Source organism: Calypte anna, chromosome 22, assembly GCF_003957555.1.
Source record: "Calypte anna isolate BGI_N300 chromosome 22, bCalAnn1_v1.p, whole genome shotgun sequence".
Classification (NCBI taxonomy): Eukaryota; Metazoa; Chordata; class Aves; order Apodiformes; family Trochilidae; genus Calypte; species Calypte anna.
The window spans coordinates 5,157,167-5,182,705 of record NC_044267.1 but is presented as its reverse complement, the minus strand read 5'-3'; the positions used below and the strand labels follow the sequence as shown (position 1 = coordinate 5,182,705).

Sequence of the window (25,539 nt, the reverse complement as noted above, 5' to 3'; positions counted from 1 at the left end):
TTTCTGTTTTATCCGTTTCTATTTTGTTTTTTTCTTCTCCCCCACTCCTGAGGAGAAAGCACCACGAAGCAACACAAGGGTTGCAGCGCTGCCGAGGGTTGAGGTAAGCAGGGGCCACGGTGGTCACCTCTGTCTCAGATCCAGCGGCTGTAGGGACCCGTCACCTTGGTGTAGGCGTAGGAGGACACAGTGATGGCCGAGTTGGTGGGGATGGCCACCGCCTGCCGCGTGGGGACTGAGTCTCTCCTCTCCTTGCTGGGCGCTTCGGTGGCCAATGCGCCGCCCCACTTGCGTTTCTTGGCGAAGGCTTTGGCATCAGGGGGGAGACCCAGGCGTGCTGCCTCCTCTTGCCGGGCTCGAGCCCGCTCCGCCAACTGCTTCATCTTGGCCTCCCACAGCGCCAGGCCGTGGTTGGGCTGGTTCAAGTTCTTGTGTTGGTAAAAGACCAGGGAGATGCGGGTGGGGTGGCAGCGGTTGGGTTTCTTCAGCGGGGTGGTGGCGTGGAGCTCACGGCGGGCACACTCAATGAGGATGGAGCCATGGGCTGGTGCCACAGCCACCCCGCCGATGTTCTCATCCAGGAAGTTGTGTTCACTGTCTGACCACTCCTCCTCTTCCTCTTCTTCTTCCTCCTCCTCCTCCTCTTCCTCCTTCACCGCCTTCTCTGGCAAATCTTCCTCCAGGCCGAAGGGGTCCCACGGCTTCTCCTGCTGCGGTCCCACTGCCCCTTTCTCACCCACCGCTGCTTCCCACGGCTTCTCTGGCAACCCTGGGCTGGGCGCCGGCGTTCTCTCCTCCGCCTTTACCGAGCCCCATGGCTCCTCAGAGAAGCCAGGCAGCCCCGTCAGGGCCGAGCCAAAGCCCAGCGGCCCCATCAGGCTGGAGGTACCTGTGCCAGCCAGCGCCGTCTCCCCCAGCTTGCAGGGGCTCCATGGTTTGGGAAGCAAGCCCATGCCACGCGCTGGCGCCTCTCCCCCTAGGGAGCTGGGCCACTGCTTTTCTGGAGGTGGCAAGCGCGCAGCGGCATCAAAGGCGCTCGGCTTCTCCCTCCCCCCCGAGCTCGGCACCAAGGAGCTCCACGAGCCCTCCACCGTGCTAGTCCTCTCTGGAGAAGCCAGGCCCCGGGATGCTTTGAAGGGGCTCCACCTCTGCTCCAGCCCCACGCCACGTGCCGGGACGGCCGGCAGGGCTAAACCAGTGCCGTGCATGGCCACCACAGCGGGAAGAGGCTCAATGGTGGGTGGTGGGTCTGGAGGTTCCTGCTTGATGGGTCGGTTGGTGAAACAGTTCTGTGCAAACGGCGTTGCCTCTTCCGAGCCCACGCTAGTCCTGTGCGCCCCAGCTGCCGCTTTCTGCTGGCTGGCGTAGCGGTTGGCCCGCTCGTAGGTACGCTGGTGATGGTTTTTGCTGCGGACACCGTGTGGGATGGGCTCGGGGAAATTGGTGTTGCCGTAGGTGTGGTTGAGGTTCTCCTGCAAGGCCGGGACGTCGGGTTTCTTTTCGTAACTGTTGCTGACCCAGCTGCTCCCGCTCCGCTCGGTGGCCCCGTAGTTGAGGAACTGGGAGGGGAACACGTGGTTGCTGGAAAAACCGTAATAGCCAAAGGAGGGAAGCGCGAACTTGGAGTGAAACCCGTTCACAGAAGGCAGATTGGGCTGTGCATAGTAGGAATGGTAAGAGTAAACACTGTTCATGCTGTAGGGGTCGGAGGGCCGGCAGCTCCCCAGCACCGAGTAGCTCTCCACCACCGCGTTGCCGTTGTACTTGAAGGCGTTGTAATGGCTCTGGGGTTCCACCTTGAGGGAAGGTTTCAGTGGCTGCGGGGGCAGCCCGCTTTTCAATGCCATACCTGTGGGCACAGCACACACACAGCCCCCGTCAACTGAGAGCCCTGGAAGCCACCCGTGGCAAGTGAGGAGCCCAAGAACTCCACCAGAGTCCAAACTGCCATGGTGGTGGGTTCACTGGCCAAGCATGGGGGACAGTGTCACCCAGTATCACCTGCACTGCACCCACGCTCCAGAGTGTGGAGAGAGGTCCCCACCATGCCACAGTATGGGGGAAACCCCAGTGCTATAGAACTCATGGAATCCCAGAACCCCAAACTGGGTTGGGTTGGAAGAGAACTTAAAATCATCCAGTCCCAATCCCCTGCCATGGGCAAGGACACCTCCCACCAGCCCAGGGTGCTCCAAGCTCCATCCAACCTGGGGCCTTCAACACCACCAGGGATGGGGCAGCCACAACTTTGGTCAATCTGAGACAGGGGCTCAGCACCCTCACACCAAAGAATTTCTTCCTCATGTCCAATCTCAATCTCCCCTCTGTCAATTCAAACCCTTCTCCCTCATCCCATACCTCCAGGCCCTTTTCCAAGGTCCCTCCCCAGCTTTCCTGGAAACTCTTCAGGCACTGGAAGGTGCTCCAAGGTCTTCCCATTGCAGTCTTCTCTTCTCCAGCCTGAACAACCCCAACTCTCTCAGGCTGGGTGAGAAGGTGCTTTAAGGTCTCCAAATACCACCCTCCACCCCAACATGCTGCAAACTCAACACCACCAGCCCCCAGAAAAGCCCCAAACACATCCCTGTCCCTTTACACACTTTTCAGATGGCTCAGGGTGGGCAGGAACTCAGCTCTGCCCCCATTACCTGGGTTTTGTTGGAGCGTAGGAAGCTCGAGTGCTTCCTGCTTGATTTTCTCTGGTGTCATCAGCTTCTCTTTCTGCAGCTTCTTCCTCTCTGCAGCAGCTTTCCTGGCTTCCAGCTGCCGCTGCCGGCAGGACTTGGCGGGCTCGGGCAGCTTGCGGACCTCTCTGGGGAAAGATGTGAGCACCTGGATGGCCCCACTGCCCACCTTGGCGTTTTGGTTCTCCTCGCTGCCAAACTCATCTGTGCTGGACATCTTGTAGAGGGGGAGGACATGGAGCTGCTCATCCTCAGGGATCTTCCCCACTACGCGATTGTCTTCCTTGGTCAGTGTGCAGACCTGGAGGAGCACAGGGGGGTATCAGCGGGATGCTGCTGGATGTGGCCCATGGGAGATGGGGGAAAAACCTCCTCCTTGTTAACATCCACGGATGTGATGCCACCCTAGCCTGGCAATCTCCTCAGATGGCATTCAGAAACCTCCTGCAAGGTTTGGGTAGGATAAAAAGAAGTGCATGGCCTCTGTTAGCACCATGCTGGGGAAGCTTCAGCACCCCATGGACCTGACCAGTTCCTTCTGAGGTGTGCAAACACTGAGGACCAGCCACTGGAGTCATGCAGGTAGGGTACAGGTTGGGGCTGACCTGCTGGAGAGCAGCTTTGCAGGAAAAGACCTGAGAGTCCTGGTGGACACCAGGATGTCCCTGAGCCACCAAGGGGCACTGGTGGCCAAGAAGGCCAATGGCATCTTGGGGTGCAACAAGAAAAGCATGGCCAGAAGGTCAAGGGAGGTTCTCCCCCTCTGCTCTGCCCTGGTGAGGCCCCAGCTGGAGAACTGTGTCCAGTTCTGGGCTCCCCAGGGGACAGGGAGCTGCTGGGGAGGGGACAGCAAAGGGGACAGGGACATCCCTGCTGTGAGGAAAGGCTGAGGGACTTTGGGCTGTTTGGTCTGGAGAAGAGGAGCCTGAGGGGGGATCTCACCAAGGGGGGTGTCAGAAGGAGGGGGCACAGTCTAATGTCAGTGGTGCCCAGTGACAGGACAAGAGGTCACGGGCACAAACTGGACCCTGGGCAGCTCCACTTCAACCTGAGGAGGAACTTGTTGCCTTTGAGGGTGGCAGAGCACTGGGCCAGGCTGCCCAGAGAGGTGGTGGAGTCTCCATCTCTGGAGACATACCCAACCCCCCTGGAGTCCCTCCCATGCCACCTGCTCTGGGTGCCTCTGCCCTCGCAGGGGGCTTGGACGGGATGATCTCCAGAGGTTCTTTCCAACTCAGCACTCTGCAGTTCTGTGACAACTGAGGACAGTGAGACCCAGTGCCTCCAAAGGACCCTCCCAAAAGAGGGCAGGAGCCTCCTGAAATGCCTGTCCAGTTGCCTGCTTACCACAGTGCAGCCGTTGTAGAGGTTGTGCTGATCTTTGTGAGCATGAGCACAGAAGTCCATGCACGCTGTCACTCCTGAGAACGGCCTCCCCTCCTTCAAGCCCAGACGGCAGTCGATCGCTACGTCCTCGTTGGTAACCTGAGGAGGAAAAGGATTCAGTTATCCCAAATCTCCTCCATGCTGCCCACACCCCACATTTGTTTCTCGTCCCACAGGGGACAAGCAGGTGGATGATACCTGGTTTTGGTAGGCTTGTGGTGCCAGCCTCTTGTAAAGTGGAGCAACCTCAGTGGCCAAGTCCTGAAAGCTTTTCCGGAGTAGCTCTTCCTGCAGGAGGGAAGAGGAAGGTGTCACCCAGCTGGGAGACAACTGAGAGCAGAGCTCCCAACCTTTCCCAGGATGTCCCTCACGGCACAAAGCCCATGGCTAAAATTCCTATTGAGGTTTTGGCTATTCAGTCCCAACTTCCAGGGTCTGTTGTGCTTTTGCTTGCTCAGCTCATGATCCCTCTTTCATCTTCCCTGGTGTTTCCAGAGAAAAACCAATTATGCCACCCCATACTGCTACTTGCTGTCACACTAAAAGTCCTGCCTTTTGAGACACTTCCATGTCTTTCTTTCTTCCATCCCCCTAATTAATCAAAAATCCCTCAAGAAATTCCATTTCCAGGCTTTTCCTCTGCAAAACCTGGAAGCTAACGAGGCAAAAGAAGATCCAGACCTGCAGCTGTGTGACCCACCTCTTTGGGATTGTCCCCCACCAGCCTGAACTTGCGAGGAGTTTTGCTCCGGGCATATTTGCAGCCATTGAAGTACATACTCCAGGAGCAGCCGAAGGAGAAGGAGGCGCCGCAGGTGTTGGGGTCTTTGCCTTGGCATGCACAGGTCCGGCTGTGGGAGGGACACAGCACAGAGGTGTCAACCACCAGAGGGGTGACAGCAGCCCTAAAAATTGGAGAGAGGGGGAGAGGGAAACCCCCCACACCCCCTTTTCCCACCCTCCATCCTCATGGACTTACTCATCATTCAAGCCGCAGCGGCGGCTGGTGGGGTTGCCGTACTTGGTGAGGGTGTCAGTGAGCTCCTGGTAGAGTGTGTCACCAAGTGTGCGGGGGATTCCCTCCCAGGCCAGGATCAGGATGATGATGACAGCATTCTGGCAGTGGTGGCCAGCCCGATGCCTCACCAGGCACAGCAGCTTCTCCTCTTGGTTGTGTCTTCGGATCACCTGGAAAAAAAAAAAGAGGCCAAGTGGCACCAACACTGGCAATGGGATGGGAGGAGAAGCCCCCCAAAATGGGTTCTGAATCTCTGGGGGAATTTGAGGGGGCTGCCATGGTGGCACCCACCCCCATGGGCTTCGCGGTGCTGCAGGAGGACGTGCCCAGCCCCAGGGCCATGGAGTTCCTCTGGGAGCAGCCGCTGCTCTTGCTCCCTTCTCACCAGCCAGAGATGGAGGATCCCACCCCTGCCCACTGTGGCCACTGCTGGCAGGGGACCTCCTTGTCCCTAGGCAAGGAGGGGACAGGCAGCAGCAGCAGTGTTACCCCAGGGAGGGCTCTGAAGGGGGAGCAGGCACTCACCCACTTGGCTATGGGGCAGCCCCGGGAGCTCTTCCCCTCCTTCCCGGTGTAGATGACCTTCTCGATACGGATGGCCTTGCCCTTCTCACCATACCTGCCAGGGGACAGGTGTCAGCCCCCCTTATCCCCACATATTGCCAATCATCCCCATGAGACCCCACTTGCCCTCAGGTGACCCCTCATGGGCTCCCACTCCCACTCCCTGCACCCCACTTGTCCTCATGGGATCCCTCAGAGGTCCCTGTGAGCCCTCATCGACCCTCACTCACCCTCACAGGACCCCACTCACCCTCATGGGACCCCTCATAGGTCCCCACTTGCCTTCACATGACCCCACTTGCCCTCCCACTCACCCTCACAGGGCATCACTTGTCCTCATGGGACCCCTCACAGACCCTTGTTTGCCCTCACAGACCCTTGTTTGCCCTCTCTAGACCCCAAGTGCCCTCACAAGTTCCTGCTTGCCCTCACAGGACCCCATTCACCTTGATGGGACCCCTCAGACCCCCTACTGTCCTCACAGTACCCCCCTGCCCCCCCACAGATCCCCTAACCCCCTCCTAACCCCTCCTGCATCCCAGCCAGGCAGTGCAGGCCCTTACCTCTCCTCCATGAGCTCCCTGATGGACGCCACGGTGGGCCCCGAGCCCAGGTGGGTGTAGTAGGGACCCTCATCCTTCTCCACGATTTGCTCTGCGGAGACACAGAGATTTGGGGCCTCGCAGGAGGCCCAAAACCCCCTCAGATTCCCTCAAGCCCACCACCCAAAATCAAAGCTTGCAGAAGGGTAGAAGGATAAGGGAAGAGGAGCTGTAATTAAGGCTTCATTAAGCAGCCCAGTGGCTCCTCTTGTTTTCTGCTCCCAGTACTCAAACATGAGGGAAGAAGCGGATGGGTCCTCTAACCCATACCCTTCAGGGACCCAGAAATCCCCAAAAAGGGGCATGAAACCCCCCCCCCTCCCAAAGTGCTGCAGCCCTTCCAAGCATCCCAGCAGACACAGCATATCCCTCCTGGCATGGAGACTTCTGATGAGTTTTGTCAAGGAGAAGCAATGAGCAGCAGTGGGTGATGGGGCACCCAGACCACCCCCTGACCCCCTGCTCCCATGCCAGGCACCCAACTGGCCCTGCTCACCAGGCTTGGCCTGGGTGGATGGTGCCACAACCATCCCATAGTGATTCTGGGGCTGGGAGCTACAGCTGTGGGATGGTCTGGGGGACTGGGGAATGGTCCTGGGATGTCCTGAGATACCTGAGCCCATGCAAGGAAGGGTGCTGGGCTACAGGAGAAGGGTGCTGGGCTACAGGAGAAGGATGCTGGGCTACAGAAGGATGTTGGGCTACAGGAGAAGGGTGCTGGGCTACAGGAGAAGGATGGCAGGCTACAGGAGAAGGGTGCTGGACTACAGGAGAAGGATGTTGGGCTACAGGAGAATGATGCTGGGCTACACCTCCTCAGGTACCAAGCTCCCACTCACACTTCATTGCTTTTTGTCCTTGAGAAAAACAGAAATAGGTGGTGAGGGGGCAGCCAATCCCTAAACCATCCCAGAAAACCCAACACAACCTGAAGCTTTTCCTGGAGGGAATCTCCAAGGTGAGCTCCAGCTTCATTCACTGCGTGCTGTTTGGGCTAATTATTGCCACCATTAACAAGCAAATAAAGAAATAACCCTTAGCCCTGCTACTGAAGTGCAGCTTAGGCTCACCCAAGGGCACCTCTGCCAATGGTGCCAGGGCTCAGTTTCCCAGCTGGATGCCCCAAATCCTCTCCCTGCTTCTCCCAGGAGGACAGCAAAGCTCTCCTCACCATTTGGAGGGAAAAATCCATGTTCCAGCTCTTGGATGGAGTTGGACTGCAGAGTCCAGGGTGGGAAATTTGCTGCCAAGTCTAAGAAATGCCAACAGATCATTGAATCATAGAACTGTCAGGGCTGAAAGGGACCTTAAAGCTCATCCAGTTCCAACCCCTCTGCCATGGGCAGGGACACCTCCCACCAGGTCAGGTTGCTCAGAGCCCCATCCATCCTGGTCTTAAAAACTTCCAGGGATGGGGCTTCCACCACCTCTCTGGGCAACCTGTGCCAATGTTTCACCACCCTCATGGGGAAGAACTTCTTCCTAACTTCCAATCTAAATCTCTCCTCCTCTAATTTGAATCCATCCCCTTATGTTCTATCCCTAACTGGCATCCTAAAAAGTCCCTCCTCAGCTTTCTTGTAGCCCCCTGCAGATACTGGAAGGCCACAATAAGGTCTTCTTGGAGCCTTCTCCTCTCCAGACTGAAGAACCCCAACTCTCTCAGTGTCTTCACAGGAGAGGTGCTCCAGCCCTCTGATCATCCTCGTGGCCCTTCTCTGGACACACTCCAGCACATGCATGTCTTTCTTATAATAAGAATGCCAGCAAAGACACAAAAAACACCCCCAAATCTAAGAGACTGGTGGCTTTTTGATGCGTCCCAGTGGGATCAGCCACTGAACAGCCCAACAGCAAGTAAGGCTCCAGGTGTAAGCATGAATCAGAAGTTTGCGTTACTCTGAGTAACCCAAACTAGCTAACTTAGCTAAAAATAGCCAGGTAACCAGGTAAACTGGGTGTTAGACAGACTTTGGCACAGCCAGGTCAGCATCAGTGACAGGGTTCACCATTCAACCATAAAATTAAAGAGAGGAGAAGTGTGGGCTCCACCGGTGCCACAGCATCATGCTGGTATTTATCCAGCTCCAGTCCCACCCTTGTAAAACAGAACCAATCACTGTTGGAAAACACCTTTAAGATCACCAAGCCCAGCTGTCAACACCTCCTCCTGAATAAAATATATGTATCAGTATCTGTATCACCCACCAGAGCACATCCACAAGTCCCTCATCTACATGGTTTTTAAATCCCTCCAGAAATGGAGACTCCACCACCTCCCTGGGCAGCCTCTTCCAACACCTGACTGATCTCTCAGTGAAGAAATCCTTCCTCATCCCTAGTCTAAACTTCCCCTGGTGCAACTTCAGGCCATTTCCTCTGGTCCTATCATTGTTTACTTGAGAAGAGCCCAGCCACCACCTCCCTACAACCTCCTTTCAGGGAGCTGTAGAGAGCAGTAAGGTCTCCTTTTCTTCAAAGTAAACATTCTGGACCCCTCCTCACAGGACTTGTTCTTCAGAGGCTTCTCCAGCTTGGCTCATAGAATGGGTTGGAAGGGACCTTAAAGCTCACCCATGTGCAGGGACACCTCCCACAGCCCAGGCTGCTCAAAGCCCCATCCAGCCTGGGGCCTCCAACACTGCCAGGGATGGGGCAGCCACAGTTTCCTCGGGCACCTCGGGCCTCACCACCCTCACAGGAAAGAATTTTTTCCTAATGTCCAACCTCAATCTCCCCTCTTCAAGTTTTAAACCATTTCCACTCGTCCTCTCACTACACACCGGTGTCCAAAGCCCTCCCCCAGCTTTCTTGTGGGCCACCTTGGTTGCTCCAGCATCACGTTGTCCTTCTTACAGAAAGGGGCTCAGAACTGAACACAGCACTTGAGTTGAGGCCTCACCAGTGCTCAGTGGCACCATCACTTCACTCCTTCTGCTGGCCACACCATTTCTTACACAAGCCAGGATGACGGTGGCCTTCCTGGCCAAAAAAAAACCCAAAACCAAACCATCTCCTACAAAAGCCACCCCGGTGACCCAGCCCGTGGCACAGTTGCTCACTCACCCACACAGTCGCAGGTGGGGAACTCAGCTTGTGCCCGCTTAGCCGGGGTGTCCAGGAGGCTCTTGGTTGGTGTGTCCAGGTACTTCAGTGGTGACTCCAAGAAGCCACTGAGTGTGGGTGTCAGTGGCACCTCGTCCTTGGTGGGTGTCCCCTCGGCGTCATCTGCCTCCGGGTTTTGGCTTTCTTCAGAGTAAAAGCACGTGGTGGACACCACGGTGATAGCACCAGAAGACTCGATTTTGATCTGTTTCGGGGAGCGGGCGGTGAAAGGGAGGTCTGAAAGCTGCCCCTTCCCTGGGGAGAATGAAAAGCTTTTGGGTCCGGCTTGGGGAGCAATGCTGGATGCTGGGAGGGTGGCGGCGGTGGTCGTGGTGGGTGGGGGCACTTGCGGGGCTGGTGTTGCCCCCCCCCGGTAGCTCAGCAGCCCCAGAGGCAAGCGGGGTGGGGGCCTCGGGGGGCTGCAAGTTGAAATTCTCCCCGAATTCTGCTTCGAACTGCCGGATGAGTTCTTCCAGCTTATCATCCACCACGATGGGGGTGGCTGGCGTTGGAGCAGCTGGGATTTCCTCTGAGCCCACCGGCACCGGGTGAATTTGGGGGCCCCCCCCGGGGGCACCCCTTTCCTGAGAGTCGGGAGCCGGGGGGACACCATCGAGGGGGTTCTGGGGTGGCGGTGGCAGGGGGTGAGCAGTGGGCAGGGGCAGTGCCAGGGGCTGGAGTGGACAGGCAGATGGCGGTTCCATTTGCATCTCTTCAGCTGGGGGCTCGGCAGGTGCCCGGAACCCCTCCAGGCTGATCTGCCAGAGGGGCAGGAAGAGGGGCTGCGAGTCCTTCTGCTTCGCTTTCTTGATTTGCACTTGTTTACGGAGAGGTCTGGCCGGGGGGGGCTTTTCGAGCGGCGTTTTCTTCTTCTTCTCTTTGGCCTGCTTTTCAAAGGGCTTGGGGGGCACGGCCAGGGTGCTGGGAGCCCACCAGCTGCTTGGCCGATCTGGGGGTGCTGCTGCTGCTGCCAGGCTTTGCTCAAGGAAGAGGCTGCGTTTGTGGTGGAGATGCTGCTGCAGGACCAGCTGCGTCTTCTTGTGCAAGTCGGGATCCGGCGTTGCCGATGGCAAGCAGGGGCCACCCGGAGCATCCTTCCTGGGGGGCTCCATTTTGGGTGCTGTCACTTTGCTGGCTGTCGCTTCGGGTCTCTTGAAGGCTGCCTTGATGTAGTCGTCAGCGTTCCCCAGGAGCTGTTCCAGCTCTGCCATGGGGTCTCCAGCCCCCACCGCTCCCTCTGCCTCCAGCCCCCATGCTGCTGTGAAACCCCCCCGGGGAGGTGCCGGACCAAAAAACGGCTCTGGCACCGCTCCAGCTTCTGGTGGATAACGGGGTTCATCTCGTTGCCATGCAGCCACCGGGGGGGCAATGGGGCCAGAGCCAAAGGGGGTGGCAGGGGGTGGTGGCAGGGGTGGAGGTGGGGTCTGGCCATCACTAGCAGGCTGAGGGAGAGCGGCCGAGAGCTGCGTCAGGGCTTCGATGGCTATGGCGGTCTGCAGGCTGATGTTCTTCTCCTTGGCGATGGTCAACGCACTTTGGGAAAAGGGAAGGCCGTCGGGTGGGCACGGGTCGACGGCCTCAGGCACCGGCTGGGGGTCGATAGCACCTTCCTGGGGGGGTGGTGGGGGGTTGGTGGCGGCAGCACGGGGCCGCGGCGATGCCAGCTCTTCACCCAGAGCTGTCTTGATCTTCTGCTCCAGCCATTCCAGGTAGTCAGGGCACTCGGGGCCATCGCAGTTGCAGTTGGGAGGTTTCACACCATGCTTGGCCAAAGCCAGGGCAGCTTTGAGGGCGTGCAGGTCCTCACCCCGGGGCACGCCATCCACCAACCCACCCCGGCTCATCTCCGAGTTGAACTTTTCATACAGCAGTGATGGGGAACCTGGAGGGGGTAACCGGTAGGAGGAAACGGCTTCAGCCACCGCTGAAAAGGCCACCAGGTTCCTGACATCTTCCAGGTGGGCTTTGCTGGCAGGGGTGGGTGGCTGGCCTGGTGACCAGCTGCTCGGCTCCATCAGTGCAGTGCCCCCCGCCTCCGGCCGGCCCCCATTCACCAGGCTGAGCCCACTGCCCTCGTTCAGCCGCCTTTCTTCCACATAATTAATTGGCCCTTCTTCCATTTGGCTTCTGCTGGGTCCATCAACCGGGTCACCCGCCAAACCTGTCTGTTGGGAGGGAGAGAGCAGAGACCTGAGCATCCCCAGGAGCTGCCACCCACCTGCCCTCACTCCCCACACCTGTTTTTCTCCCCCTTTCTTTTTTTCATCCCCTCCCCCCTTTTCCCCATCTCCTTCTCATGCCAATGAGCCACGTCAAAAAAATAAATCGCCGCAGGCAGAACCAGGCGAGTTTTGCCCCAGCAGACACCCACGTCCCCACCCCCTGCTTTCAGAATGGCTCCTGGGACGGGTTGGGATTTCCTTCGTTGGGGTGGGTTCTGGTGACATGGTTTGGTGGTGGGGGGAGGGTGGGGGGTTTTTTTGGACCGATGCCCAAAGCAAACACCCCAGCTGGGAGCTGCTGTCCTTCACCAGGGGCTGTGGCACAGCAGGAGGAAGCCAATGAGTTGGCTACACCAGTGCCAGGGGCAGCACAGGGTTCGGTTCGCCTCAAATGACCCCAGTGTCTGAACCAACATGACGGTGCCAGCATACAGCAAGCCAGCCACGTGAGACCAAAACCATTAGAGCCATCCACACAGCACCCGTGAAGCCCATCACCCTGTCGTCTGAGCTCCACCACCCCAGTTAAGAACCTCCAAGATTTTTTTCCAGGGACTCGCAGGGTCTTTCTGTGCTCTGTAGCCCTCCCCTTCCTCAGATTGCATTGCTGGGTGCTTGCAGTTTTTTCAGCAGTTTGACAATAGGGGTGGGGGGGTAGTTGGGGGAGCTTCCTGTGAGCTAAAAATTCAGCAAAGCTGGCTGGAAAAATTTCTGACAAAGCAAAGCAAAGGCTGTGGGCAGAGCTTCCTGCCTCTGGACCAGCAACTGGCTCATGGGAAGAATCGGTGAGCGAAGCCACACGCTTGAGCGCAGTTGGTTTCTCCTCCAGAGTGAAGCAGGGTGCTGACTGCAGCGAAACCAGAATGGGGGCTTATATACACCCCCATCCCCATCCTCTGGCATGATTCTATTCCAAAAATTCCCCACAGGTTGGAAACCCCTAAGGGAAGCGCCACAACCAGTGCAAATCACCGTGGTTTGGAGCTCCAACGTGGGGCTGTCCCAATGTTGCTGCAGCTTTAGGGGAGCTCTGCAGCTTCCAGCTCCTCGTGGTGTCCCTGGAGGAGCCGGGAGGCACGAGGACCGGTCCATCAGGTCTGGGGAGCAAGTGCTTCAGCACTGGTTTGTGGCAGGGCAGGGTGGGGACACCACACCACCTCCACGCTCTCCTTGGCAAACCAAGGAAGAAATAGAAGAAACAGCCTCGCCTGTCCTTCCGACACCCTCATCTTCATCCTCCCACCCAGACAAAAGGGTTTTTCCCAACTGGGTACAAAAATGCCCTCAGCCCCTTTCCAAATCCTCGAGGGGATGGGATGGGATGGGATGGGATGGGATGGGATGGGATGGGATGGGGGGAGACACGCTTCCCCCCACCCCACCCCCTAGAGCGTCATGACAGTGAAACCAACACCAACGCCAAACCTGTTGTGGAGAGAGCAGATGCTGGACCTGAGGGTTTACCCAGGGGGTGTGGAACCTGCTGGGGAAGGGAAGCCCCAAAAAGCAGCTGCAGTGTTTGGGGGGAGAAGGGGGACGCTCAGGTTGCTCCATCCCATCAACCAAGTTATTGATCCAGGAAAAGAGTTCACAGTGTCAGAGAAGAGAAGGGAGGGAGCATCCCCACAAAGCGTTAATCCCACAGCTCCAACCTTCCCGGAATCCACAGGGGGGAAAGGAATAAATAAAATACATAAAATATAAATCAGTTGTTTTGTTTTGGGTTTTTTCCTGGTGCTCTCATCCAGTTTCTTTTGTCCCCAACCCCATGGGAGATGGAAAGACCTTGTGGTTTCTCCCCAAAAATCAATCCCCTCCCTCTCCTCATTCTGGTTCAATCTGGCAGCAGCAATCCCTCCAGCACCTCGTCTTGTTTAACCCGGAAAAAAAACGCTGCTTGCCCGAACCTCCTTCCATTCACCCCAGGAAAGAATAAAAGCTGAGGAGGAGGGAGGAAAATAAATTAAAATAAGGAGAAAAAAAAAGAGCTTCGGTTTGGGTTAGCTCAGCTCCTGCATCATGGTCCCTTCCACAGAAAAAAAAGTCCCACTTGAGGATGAAAACATTTAATTTTTTTAATTTGTTTTTCCCCTTTGTTTTATTTTATTCCCTCCCCCTTTTGAATGCCTTAAACAGAGAGAGGGGAGGAAAATAAATCAAGATAAAAACAAAACAAACCCAACAAACAAACAAAACAAAACAAAACAAAACACACACACATACAAAAAAAAAAAAAAAAAAAAAAAAAAAAAAAAAAAGAAAGAAAGAAATAACCACACACAGATCTAGGCCGAGCACTTGGAGGGAATCCAGCCTGGGCTGCGCTCCCTGGGAACAGTCCGGAGCCGTTCACATCCCCGCGAGTGCCGGGGAGGGGGGGCCCCGGCGCGGGGTTGGGGTCGGGCTTTGCCCGGGCAGCACTTACGTGTGCGGGACGGGAGGAGAAGCCGAGTGCGGCAGCGGGGCGGTGCGGGGAGGCAAAGCCGAGCGGGGCAATGCGGGGAGAGGTGCTGAGCCCCGGCCCTCCCCGCCCCCCGCACAGCAGCGCCGGAGCCATCAGCACCAGCGCCGCGCGCACGTAGGGACGGACGGAGGGACCGAGGCCTCAGGGCTGCTGCTGGGAACGGGCCGGGACACAGGGGGACACAGGGGAGGACCCTGCACCCGCCGGGGGCGGAGGGGAGGAACGGTGATGGTTGGACAGCAGCCCTACAGATCCGGGAGAATCCCAAGCCCTACAGATCCCCGTGCCCTGGAGAATCCCGAACCCTAGAGATCCCAGTCTCCTACAGATCCCCAGCTCTACAGATCCCAGTGCCCTACAGATCCCAGTGCCCCAAAGATCCCAACTGCAATATAGAGAGAGAGATCCCACTGTGCTACAGATCCTGCTGCCCTACAGATCCCACTGCCCTACAGATCCCATTGCCCTTATAGATCCTTCTGCCTTATAGATCCCAGTGTCCTAGAGGTCTGACTGTTCTACAGATCCCACTGTCCTACAGAGACTGTGACCCAGACAACCACCTCATCATCCTATAGATCCAGCAACCTACAGATCCAGCACCCCTATGTATAATTAATTATATATAGGCCTATTTTTCCAGCCACCTCACACATTCAACAGCCCCAGACATCCAGCAGCCCCATGTCATCATCAGCCTTACACACACCACAGCCCTACAGAGTTAGCAGCCCCACAGCTCCAGCAGTCTGCAGCTCTACATCATCACCAGCACCATATATCCAGCAATCCTACACACAGAGCAACCTGCACAGCCAGTAATCCTATATATCCAGCACCATGTGACAGCCAGCAATGTATACATGCTGCAATCCTACACAGCCAGCAGCCCTAAATACCCAAGTCCCGCATACCCACCAACCCTACAGAGCCAGTGACTTATACACAGCCAGCACCCCTATACAGCCAGCAACCTATACATCAGCACCCCTATAAAATCAGCAGCTGTACAGATCCAGCACCATTATACATCCAGCAACTAATCATTTTCCATCCAGGACCTTACATATTTCACAATCCCACATATCCCAGCAGCCCTACAGATCCAGCAACCTACAAATCCAACAGCCCTATACATCCAGCAGCCCTACAGAGTCTCCAGTCTGTGCATATGGAGCTCCAAATACTACTTTCAGATGGAAGAAAAATTAACTAAACCCCCCCAAAAGCCAAGAGGGGAAGAGGGTTTACAGACAAACCCCTAAAACCCTTCACTGGCAGCTCCCCCCCCAAAGATTACTAATAATATAAATATTATTAAATATTTGTTATAAATAATATAAATATTATTAACATATACATTTTTTATATGAACATTATATATATTGTACATAAACATGGGGGGTATTAAATCCTTTGGCATGGTGCTGGAAGCAGAGAATGGAGCAACTCAGTGCAGGCAAAGCCACTTAGAAGACTCTGCTTGGAGCATCCAAGCTTGGAGCATCCCCTCACAAGAAAAAAAAAAACCAAAAAGCTTCATTTAAAAGACAAAATCCTACAGCCTGTGTATCTGGAGTTCAAATTATTACTTTCAGATGAAAGAAAATAGAACTAAACCCCCCTAAAAGCCAAGAAGGGAAGAGGTTTTACATCCACCCCCTCTAAAAGCCACCATCGGAGGCCCCCAAAACAAGTATTAACAACAATATGAATACTACTAATATTAATATAAATGTTATATATTAATATTACATATATATATATATGTATTGTGGGGTATTCAATCCTTTGACATGGTGCTGGCTGCAGACAACAGATCAACTCAGTGCACACGAAGCTGCTCGGAAGATGCCAAACACTTCCCAGTGGCATCAGGGGACACACACAGCCCCCCAGCAGCATGCCGGGGAGGTCACAGTACCGGTGCCAGCCAGCGGCATGGGACGGCCAAGAGGCAGCTTTGGCTGCCGGCCCTGCACCGGTGGAGCTGGGCCAGCCCTCGGCTTGTGGTTTTCTTCCTCTTGGCGACAGCTCCTGGAAGGATTTTCCACTGGGATAGGGGCTTGGAGGGCAACACACTGGGGGGAATGCCCTAAGTGCTCACCCAGTGAGTGTGGGAGAGCTTACAATAATAAACCACCCCAAAAATAAAAAGGCGCTGGGGCAGTGATGGTGGAAGCCCTCACTCCAAGGACTGATGGGCCTGGGGGCATCCAGGGATTGATGGGCCTGGGATATCTGTGCTCCTGAAGGATCCATGCTCCTGAGGGATCTGTGCTGGACCCCAAGAGATGGAAAAATATTCCTTTCCGATCCCAAACCACTACAGCCGCCCCAGTGCCGATGAGATACCGGAGAGGAGCCAACTGGGGCAGAATCCCTAAATCCATGCTCAATGCCCCCACAAATGGAAAACCAAAGGGAATCTGGGAAGCTTGACCACAGAGCCAGCTCCACAGCAGCCCCTGGCTCCCCCCATCCTGACTCGGCTGACTCTTCCGTTGTGTTTTCCAAGCTGTTTCCATGGCCCCAGCTAACCCTGGCGCTGGGTCTGAACTGCGGGCTCCTGTCCTCATTTAGCCCAGAGAAAAGCCGGGATAATGCGGGTGCTACAGAGGGAGATGAGCTGACTGACAGGGTTGGAAACCTAGCTCTGCTTCCCGTGGGATTCAGGAGCAATCTGGAGGATCCCCAGAGCTGCTACTCCACTGGGAGAAATTATTTCACCAAGATACTGTCCCACTCCCAGCTCCTACACCATCAGCACCAGGAGATTCCAAGAGAGATGGGTATTCCAGGTGGGAAAAAAATGTGTTCCTATCTCCAACAACCCCCTTTCCTTCTGGAAAAGGGATTTGCCACTTGGAGGGGATGAGGCAGGGATAGGAGGAGAAGGAACGGTTGGGAATGGGATGCTTGGGGTGGGTATTGCCAGGGAAGGAATGCTTGGGGTTGGGATAGGAGAGAATGCTCAGGGAAGGAATGTTCAGAGAAGGAATAATCCAGATGCTGGGAGCAGGGATGCTGAGGGAAGGGAGGCTCCAAGTGGAGATGCTTAGAGTAGAAATTCTCATAAGTGGGATGCTTGGAGCAGGAATTCTCAGGATCATAATGCTCAAGGCAGGAATTCTCAATATCAGGATGTTAGGGGCAGGAATTTTAAGGATTGGAATGCTCAGGGCAGGGATTATTAGGATGCTTGGAGGGGGTATGCTCAGGGAATGGGTATTTGGGGAAGGGATGCTCAGGATTTGGATGCTCCAAGCAGGAATGTTTGGAGCAGCAATGTTCAGGTTGAGATGTTTAGAGCAGGGATGCTTGTTTGGAGCAGGGATGTTTAACATTGGGATTAACAGCATTGGAATGTTTGGATCAGGTATGTTTGGGGTTGGGATACTCTAAGCAGGAATGTTTAGAACAGGGATGGGATGTTTGCAGTCAGGGATGTTTGGGGTCGGGACATTTGCAGCAGGGATACTTGGGGCAGGGATGAGCAGGGATGGGATGTTTGGGTTCACGATGCTCCAAGCAGGGATTTCTGGGGTTGGAAAGTTTGGGGTGGGGATGTTTGGGGCAGGGACGCTCAGCCCTGGGCACACACCAGCAATGCTCCAGCAGATGCTTCGATGGGAGCAGTTTTGGGGAAGCAGCAGCAGCCAAACCCCAATGTGGGATCCCAGAGCAGCGTGGAGCCCAGCCAGGAGCCGCTAGCTGGCGCGGGCAGAGGGAAAGGTTTGGCAGAGCCTGGAGGTGAAGGTGAAAGGGGAAGGAGAAGAAGGGGAAAGGGGAAGGAGAAGAAGGGGAAAGGGGAAGGCAAAAGGGGCAGAAGGAAGAAAGGGGGGGAAGGAAGAAAGAAAGGGGGGGAAGGAAGGAAGAAAGAGGGGGAAGGAAGAACGAAAGGGAAGGAAGGAAGGAAGGAAGAACGAGGGGGAAGGAAGAACGAAAGGGAAGGAAGGAAGGAAGGAAGGAAGGAAGGAAGGAAGGAAGGAAGGAAGGAAGGAAGGAAGGAAGGAAGGAAGGAAGGAAGGAAGGAAGAAGGAAGGAAGGAAGGAAGGAAGGAAGGAAGGAAGGAAGGAAGGAAGGAAGGAAGGAAGGAAGGAAGGAAGGAAGGAAGGAAGGAAGAAGGAAGGAAGGAAGGAAGGAAGGAAGGAAGGAAGGAAGGAAGGAAGGAAGGAAGGAAGGAAGGAAGGAAGGAAGGAAGGAAGGAAGGAAGGAAGGAAGGAAGGAAGGAAGGAAAGGAAGGAAGGAAGGAAGGAAGGAAGGAAGGAAGGAAGGAAGGAAGGAAGGAAGGAAGGAAGGAAGGAAGGAAGGAAGGAAGGAAGGAAGGAAGGAAGAAGGAAGGAAGGAAGGAAGGAAGGAAGGAAGGAAGGAAGGAAGGAAGGAAGAGGGAGGGGGGAGGAAAGAAGAAGGGGGGAGGAAGGAAGAAAGGGGGGGAGATGGAGATGAGAAAGCGGATGGTGAGGATGGGGAAGAAGGGGAAAAAGGAGATGGGGAGGAATGTGGAGGAAGAAGGGGAGAAATGGGATGGGGAAGGAGGGAAGAAAAGGGAAGATGGGAAAGAAAAAAAGGGGAAGGGCAAGAAGTGGAAGAAAGGGACAGGGAGGAAGGGGAGAGGTTTGGAAAGGAAGGGGACAGGGTCAGAAGGAAAAGGGACCCAACCTGGGAAGGGAGAGGGGGGAAGAGGGGAAGAGGGGAGCACGTGGGTGGCAGGAGAAGGCCCCTGGCTGTACCTCTCGCCCGGCCCAACCGCCCCCATGGGGCTGTGCCTGATCTTACAGCCCCACTGCCAGTGTCCCCCATGGGACAGGGCTCAGTCCCCTCCCGGCATTATGGGACATTCCCACCCTTGTCAACTGCTTTGCACGGCAAACTGGGGGGGTAAAAGCCATTTTGGGGGGCAGCAAGGAGCGAAGCTGCCCACACCCCCACACTGACCAAACTGCACCCCAGTTCTCAAGGAGGGTGCCCAGGTGCAAGTGGGGGATGTGCTCCCCGCCCTCCCTCAGCACCTATAGGTGCTCAGCTCCCTCCAGCCCAGACCCATCCCATTGTACCTGGGGGGATGTCCCACTGTGTCCCCTAAGACACAGGGGCTCTCCGTGCCACCACTGCCGTGCCGCACAGCCCAACCTTTGGGCAGAGGAGGAGGAGAAGGAGGAGGAGGAGGAGGAGGAGAGCAGTGCACGCCACCACCCTCCTGCCCAGCAAGCTCCGACAAGTCAGCGGCACGATGGCTGGCGGGCAGGAGCCAGGAGATGTGTGGGAGCCCGGCCCTGCCCCGTCTGGGAGCGGGAAAAACGCCACCTCTGCCAAACCCGGAGCTGGTTTCACCGCCACGACCCGTACAGCATCTTCACAGCAGTTTGGAGATGTCACCCCTTGGGATTAAATCCCTTTTTCTGAAAGTCAGAGGAAGATGTGTGGGGTGGAACCCGCGAGCCAGCAGCTTTGGCAAAACCCATTAGGCAGCAAAGAAATCCCCTATTTCTTCCCCCCCAAAAAATGGAAGGCTCCCCCCTCATCTCAGCTGCCTCCCGGTGATGCTGAGTCAGCACCGGACTGCTGAGTCACCACAGCCACCTCAGTCCTGTTGTCATCCTGCGATGAGTTCAGCTGCAGGGGCTTCGGCACCCCCACGCTCAGAAGCAACCGCAGCACCGGCGCTGTCAGGTCCCACAGAGCTGCATGGAGAGGCTTGAGCCACCACCTCTGCCCACATTTTGGGGTCTCACCAAGCTTTTTCTCCCACCCTGAAACCTTACCCATCCCCAAAACCCCACCAACTAGCAGCCAAGGCTACCGAAACACACAAGGGAGCCAGCAGCATCCCAGCTCTCCCAACCTCCAACCACCGCTGCAGTCGCTCTCCAATCACCTCACCATGGACCACCTGCAGGTGGGCCACCATTCACCAAATCATAGGTCACCTGCAAGCCAGGATGGCCACAGTGGTCACCAGCTGCATCCTCCCCATCTCATACACCAAAAGAGGCATGGCGACGATATGAAAAAGGCCTCCAAAAATAATAATAAATAATAATAATCTACTTTTGCTTTTTTTTTCCCTCTCGCTGGGGTCATGGGCGCCACCAGGGATGCTCTGACACCGCCTCTGGCTTCCCCAGCCTCAGTGACGACGTTGATGACTCACAGGGAAGGAGGGGGGGAAGCAGAGTCATGTTTGTAAACCTAAAAACAAGCCATGTGCAGGCAGGCAGCGTGCTCTGGCCAGCAGCCCCAGAAAGGGGCACCCAGGCAGACTGCGGCTACCGCGGCACCAGGTGCCCAACCAGGCCGGTGAGAAGAAACCAGCCCCACTGCAACTGCTGGGTTGAGATGGATTTAATCAGCCTGGCTTGATGGGGCAAGGGCTTGAAGTGCAATGGCTTTAATTGGTATGACTTGAAACACCAGGGCCTCAAATGCAATGGCACTGAGTGCAGCGGCTCAAATGCAGCAGCTCAAACGCATTTAGATTTGGATTTGGATTAAATGCACTTCGACCAAATACAACAGCTTTCCATGCAACAGTTACATGCAACACTGTCAAGTGCAAGGGCTCCAAATGCAACAACTTAGATGCAATGGCTTAAACAAATGCAGAATGTTACATGCAATGGTTTTAAGTGCAACAACATCAATGCAACCACTGCAGATGCAATGGCATAAAGAGTGCAACAGCTGAAATACAACAGGCTCTAAATGCAACAGCATTGACTGCAATTGCATTAAGTGCAATACCTTAAATGCAACACCTCAAAATGCAATGGCTTACAGGCACGACTGTTAAATACAATAGCTTTAAGTGCAACAGCACCATTGCAACAGCATTCAGTGCAACACCATCAAATGCAACAATGGGATGCAAGGGATGAAACAAATGGCTTTAAGTGCACCATGGTGACACGCAAATGGCTTGAACTGCAATGACATCAATGCAACTGCTGCAGATGCCACAGCCTTAATTGCAACAGCTTAACTACAACAGCTCTGAATGCAAGGGCCATAAATGCAACAGATTAAACGCAATGGGGTCAATGCAACAGCATCAAATGCAACCTCTCCAAATGCAGCAGTTCTGAATGCAATTGCTTAAGTGCAAGGGTATTAAATGGCTTTAAGTGCAACAATATTAATGCAACAGCTTCAAGTGCAAGTGTCATGTGCAATGGCTTAAATGCAATGGCTTTTAGGTGCAAAGGCATTACACACAACAGCTTTTAAGAGCACTGCCACCAGATACAACAGCTCGAAATGCCACAGTGTTGGATTAATGCAACATGAAGTGCAATGGCCTGAAGTGCAGTGGCTTTAACTGCACCACCAGCTGGGGCTCCTGGAGGCTCAGGGTCCCCCCAGGCCCTGGCCCTGCCGCTGCTCACTGCTCTCACAGAATCATAGAATGGCTGAGGGCAGAAGGGACCTCAGAGATTATCTACTGCAACCCCCCTGTCATGGGCAGGGACACCTCTCATCCAGCCCAGGTTGCTCAAGGACTCATCCAATCCGGGCTTGAACACCTCCAGGGAAGGGGCAGCCACAGCTTCTCCAGACAACCTGTGCCAGAGTCTCACCACCCTCCTACTGAAGTTCTTCCTAAGATCCAGGCTAAACCTCTTCTCCTTGAGTTTAAAACCATTTCCCCTTCCTTGTCCAATTGCTGGGCATTCACAAGCCTTCCTGTAGGTTTCTTTCAGGTACTGGGAACGCATCTAAAGGTCTCCCAGGAGTCTTCTTCAGGCTGAACAACCCCAGCTTCCTCAGCCTCTCCTCCTACCAGAACTGCCCCAGCTCCTGCTGCCCCAGCTCCTGCACCCCCATCACCTTCCAGCACAGCCACAGCCCCCAGGATGCTCCTCCAACCTTTTTGGCCAGGCCAGGTGGTTGCTCTGACCACCAGCAGCCACCAGCTCTGTGGTGACAAACCCTCCAGCCATTACACAGCATCCCCCAGCCTCCCTGCTGATGACTGCAGCAATTACAACTTGCTCTCATCCATTATTTTTGAATCTTTCCTTTTTTCTTTTTCTTTAATTTTTTTTAAACAGCATTTTCAGAGCTCAGAGTGCCTGGGGTGATGGTTTGTGTGTTGCGGTTTGGGGATTTTTTTTTTCCCAGGTTTTTTTTTTCTTTCCCCTCATATTTGGCTGCGACGGAAATTGCAGGCTCAGTAGCTGGCAGTCCCCAGCTCCCCCGTTCGACAGCGAAATCTCATTTAATCAGAAGATGCAGTGACTGGGTGTGCAGAAGCACTTCTTTTTTTTTTTTTTTCCTCTCTCTTTTTTTTTTTCCCTTCCCCTTAAGAACTGCCATTTTAGGTGTAGCAAACAAACACGCCGCATTATCCCCACAACACAACTCTCCCCGACAAAAAATCTCCCCTGCAAATCCCTGCTGCCAGCCCTGTCCCACTGCCAGATCCCATGGGGGAAAAAGAAAACAACAAAATAATATAATACACACACACACACACACACAAAAAAAAAAGGGGGGGGGGGGGTTTGGCACTGGGAAAAAGGGAGAAAAATGGGGTTGAGCTGGGTCTGTGGGGCTGGCAGCAGCATGGTGGGCAGATGTGGAGCTGGGGCTGATCACAGCTGTTTCACCTCCAGCTCCTTCCCGTTTCATTTCATCTCCCCTTGGATGGCAGCCCGGGTAAGCGGGGTGGAGGGATAAATAAAATAAATAAAATTTTAAAAAAAAGCTCTTTCATCCTCAAAAAAAAACAAACAACAAAAAAAAATTGGTCTGGCACCCTCCTGCACGGAGCTGAAAGGGGCAAGATGAAAGAGCTGGCAGAGGAGGAGAGCAGGGGGTAGAGGTTCCCCAACCAGGGAGGGGTTGGTGTGGGGTGCTTGGGTATCACCCCAGGGGCAGTGGGGACAGCAAGGGGACAGGGGACAGCAGGCCTGGGTGCTGGCCCAGTGGTCGTCCCCGTTAGAAAGGTTCCCCCCGGGCATGTGGGAGCAGGGGACATGGTGGGGACCCCAGCAGGGACCCCAGTGCCACGGGAATGGGGACAGGATGCTGGCACAGGCTGTCAGGACCACAATGCCAGAGGGACAAAATAAGGGAGCCCAGGACACACAAGCAGGGGACCGGGGACACAAATGATTTTGGGATGGGGACCCCCAGACAGGCAAGGAAGGGAGTGGGGACCCTGATGCTGCAGGAAGAAGGAGCAGGGAGCCCAGCATACAGAGGCAGGGGACAAGGGACACCATGGCCACAAGAATGGGGAGACTGATGCACAGGGACTAAGGACCCTGATGGCATGGGGACAGGGGACTCCAGCACACACAGAGAGGGGGCAGGAACCCCAATGCTTATGGGAACAGGGACACACAATGCCATAGGGACACAGGACTGAGGACCCCGATGCCACAGGGGTCGAGACCCCAGTGCACACACAGGCAGGGGACCAGGGACTCCAGCACATGTGGGCAGGAAACAAAGGACACTGATACCACTTCAGGCCCCAAGACATGCAGGCAGGGGACCAAGGACCCTGATGCTATGGGCACAGGGCCTGAGGACACCAACATGTCCAGGCAGAGGACTGAGGACACTGCCACCATGGGGACAAAGCACAGGCAAGCAAGAGGACAGAAGACCCCAGTGGGACATTCAGGTAAAGGCTTTTTGGGCCACCCACAGCAGAACTACACTTCCCAGAGGCATCATGCCTCTTCATTGTCCCTGTCCCTGTCCCCACAGGATCAGCAAAGCCCCACCAGGAAAGGCCAAATGTGTGTGGGGGGGAGAATATGACACATTTTGCTTGGCCAAGGTCTCACCATCTCCTCCTCCCAGCCACCTCTCCCCTTAATTACCTGTGATAAAAGCTCCAGGTCAAAAATCCTAAAAAACAAACCTCGTTGCAGGTAATTAGGTGCCAAAGGCCAAGAGGGGCTGTGCTGGTTTATGGGGCCACCACAACAACTTGCCAGGACTCTGCTCCACCACTGCCCATCCCTCCCCACCATGGGGACCACACCAGCACCCCCAGGCACCCCAGCACCTAAGGAGGTGGAATGTAGTTTTGCAAAGCACCCATGGCTCCAGAGGCGGCTCCAGAGGCATTGCTGTGGGTCGGTGGGTGGGGGTCCCACACCAGCACATCCCCTTCAAACCACATGTGGTGCCAATGCCACCAACTCCCAACTTCGGGGCAGCCATGCATTTCGACACACTCTCCCCTGACATAGGGGACATGTATGTGTCCCTGGCCACCCGCAGTGCCACCAGCAGCCTGTCACCCAATCACACCATCCTCAGTATCCAGATAATCCCAGCCTGGGATGGCAAATGTCACACACATGCACCCCAAGAGGCCAAGCTGCTGGGTTTGTTTTTTTCTCTCTCTCCACCTCCATCCTACCCACGAAAAGCAGGGGAGGGGGGGGACCGACCTCACTGGATCCCATCACAGCGAGGGATGCCAGCTGCCAGCTGCCCCGGGTGACGTCACGGTGACGTCACGCCAGGGGAGCTTCGTCGCCCTTGTTAGCATCATCCACCGTGCCTCTGAGCTCAGCACATTTAAGGGATGGAGGGGAGGGGATTAATCAAAATAAGAATTAAAATATACGTCTATAAAATACAATAAAAACCAACCAAAAAGCAGTGGGGCAATAAAGATGGGGGGGGGTGGGAGGGGGTTGGGGGGGCTTAAGGTTTATCCCCTCCCCAGCCCCCCATCCGGCTTCCACCCTCAACCCCGCCAACTTAATGAAGAATTAAAAAAAAACAAACAACAAAAAAACCAAAAAACCAAAAACCAAATCAGGATATAAGGAAAAGGATAAACGAGGGTAAACTGTTCCCAAAGGGCAACGGGGAGAAGCCAGGGCCCAGCGGGCCGGTTCTCCTCTGTGTCCCCCAACACCCCCTCCCTCCCCCCCCCCCCGGCCCCGCCGCTTTGTCCTCCGGGCCCCGCCGCTCCCCCGCGGAGCCGCAGCACGCGTGCAACCCCCGCGGGGGGGAAGGAGGGGTGCAAGGGGGGGGTACAGAGGGGAGGGTACAGCGGGGGGGGGGGTGTCACCCCCTTATAAACACACACACAGCCCCCACCCGCACCGCCCCTGGGGCCGCCTGTTCGGGGGGTGGTCGGGATGATGGGGGGTCGGGGGCTGTACTGGGGGGTTGGGGGGCACTCACCTCGCCGCTGCCCCCGCCGCTGCCCCCTCGCAGCCCCCGCCGGGCCCCGGCACGGCTCCGGCCCTCAGGAGGAAGCCATCTTGTCTCCCTCTCCTCCTCCGCGCTCCCTCACCGCCGCCCTGCTGCAGCCGGGGGGGGGTTTGACCGCCGCATCTCTTCTTCTTCTTCTTCTAATTCTTCTTCTTCTAATTCTTCTTCTTCTTCTTGTCCCCCCCCCCCTCTTCCTCCGCCCTCCTCTTCCTCCTCCTCCTCCTTCTCCTTCCCTCTCTCGCTCAACTCCCCAGCAACACCCAACCCCCCCTCAAACACCGCCCGACACCGCCCGCCCGTC

At 55.6% G+C, this 25,539-nt stretch overlaps 1 protein-coding gene across 1 annotated transcript; it reads right to left on the bottom strand.

Moving 5' to 3' along the window:
• TET3 (tet methylcytosine dioxygenase 3) lies at positions 1-25,408 on the bottom strand. Its single transcript, XM_030464110.1, is given in 11 exon segments — positions 1-1,849; positions 2,649-2,985; positions 4,032-4,169; positions 4,269-4,358; positions 4,771-4,921; positions 5,050-5,258; positions 5,614-5,707; positions 6,216-6,306; positions 9,321-9,718; positions 9,720-11,524; positions 25,209-25,408. Coding segments are annotated over 10 exon segments (4,983 nt in total). The 5' UTR covers positions 11,480-11,524; positions 25,209-25,408; the 3' UTR covers positions 1-134.
• Positions 25,409-25,539: the final 131 nt, after the last annotated feature.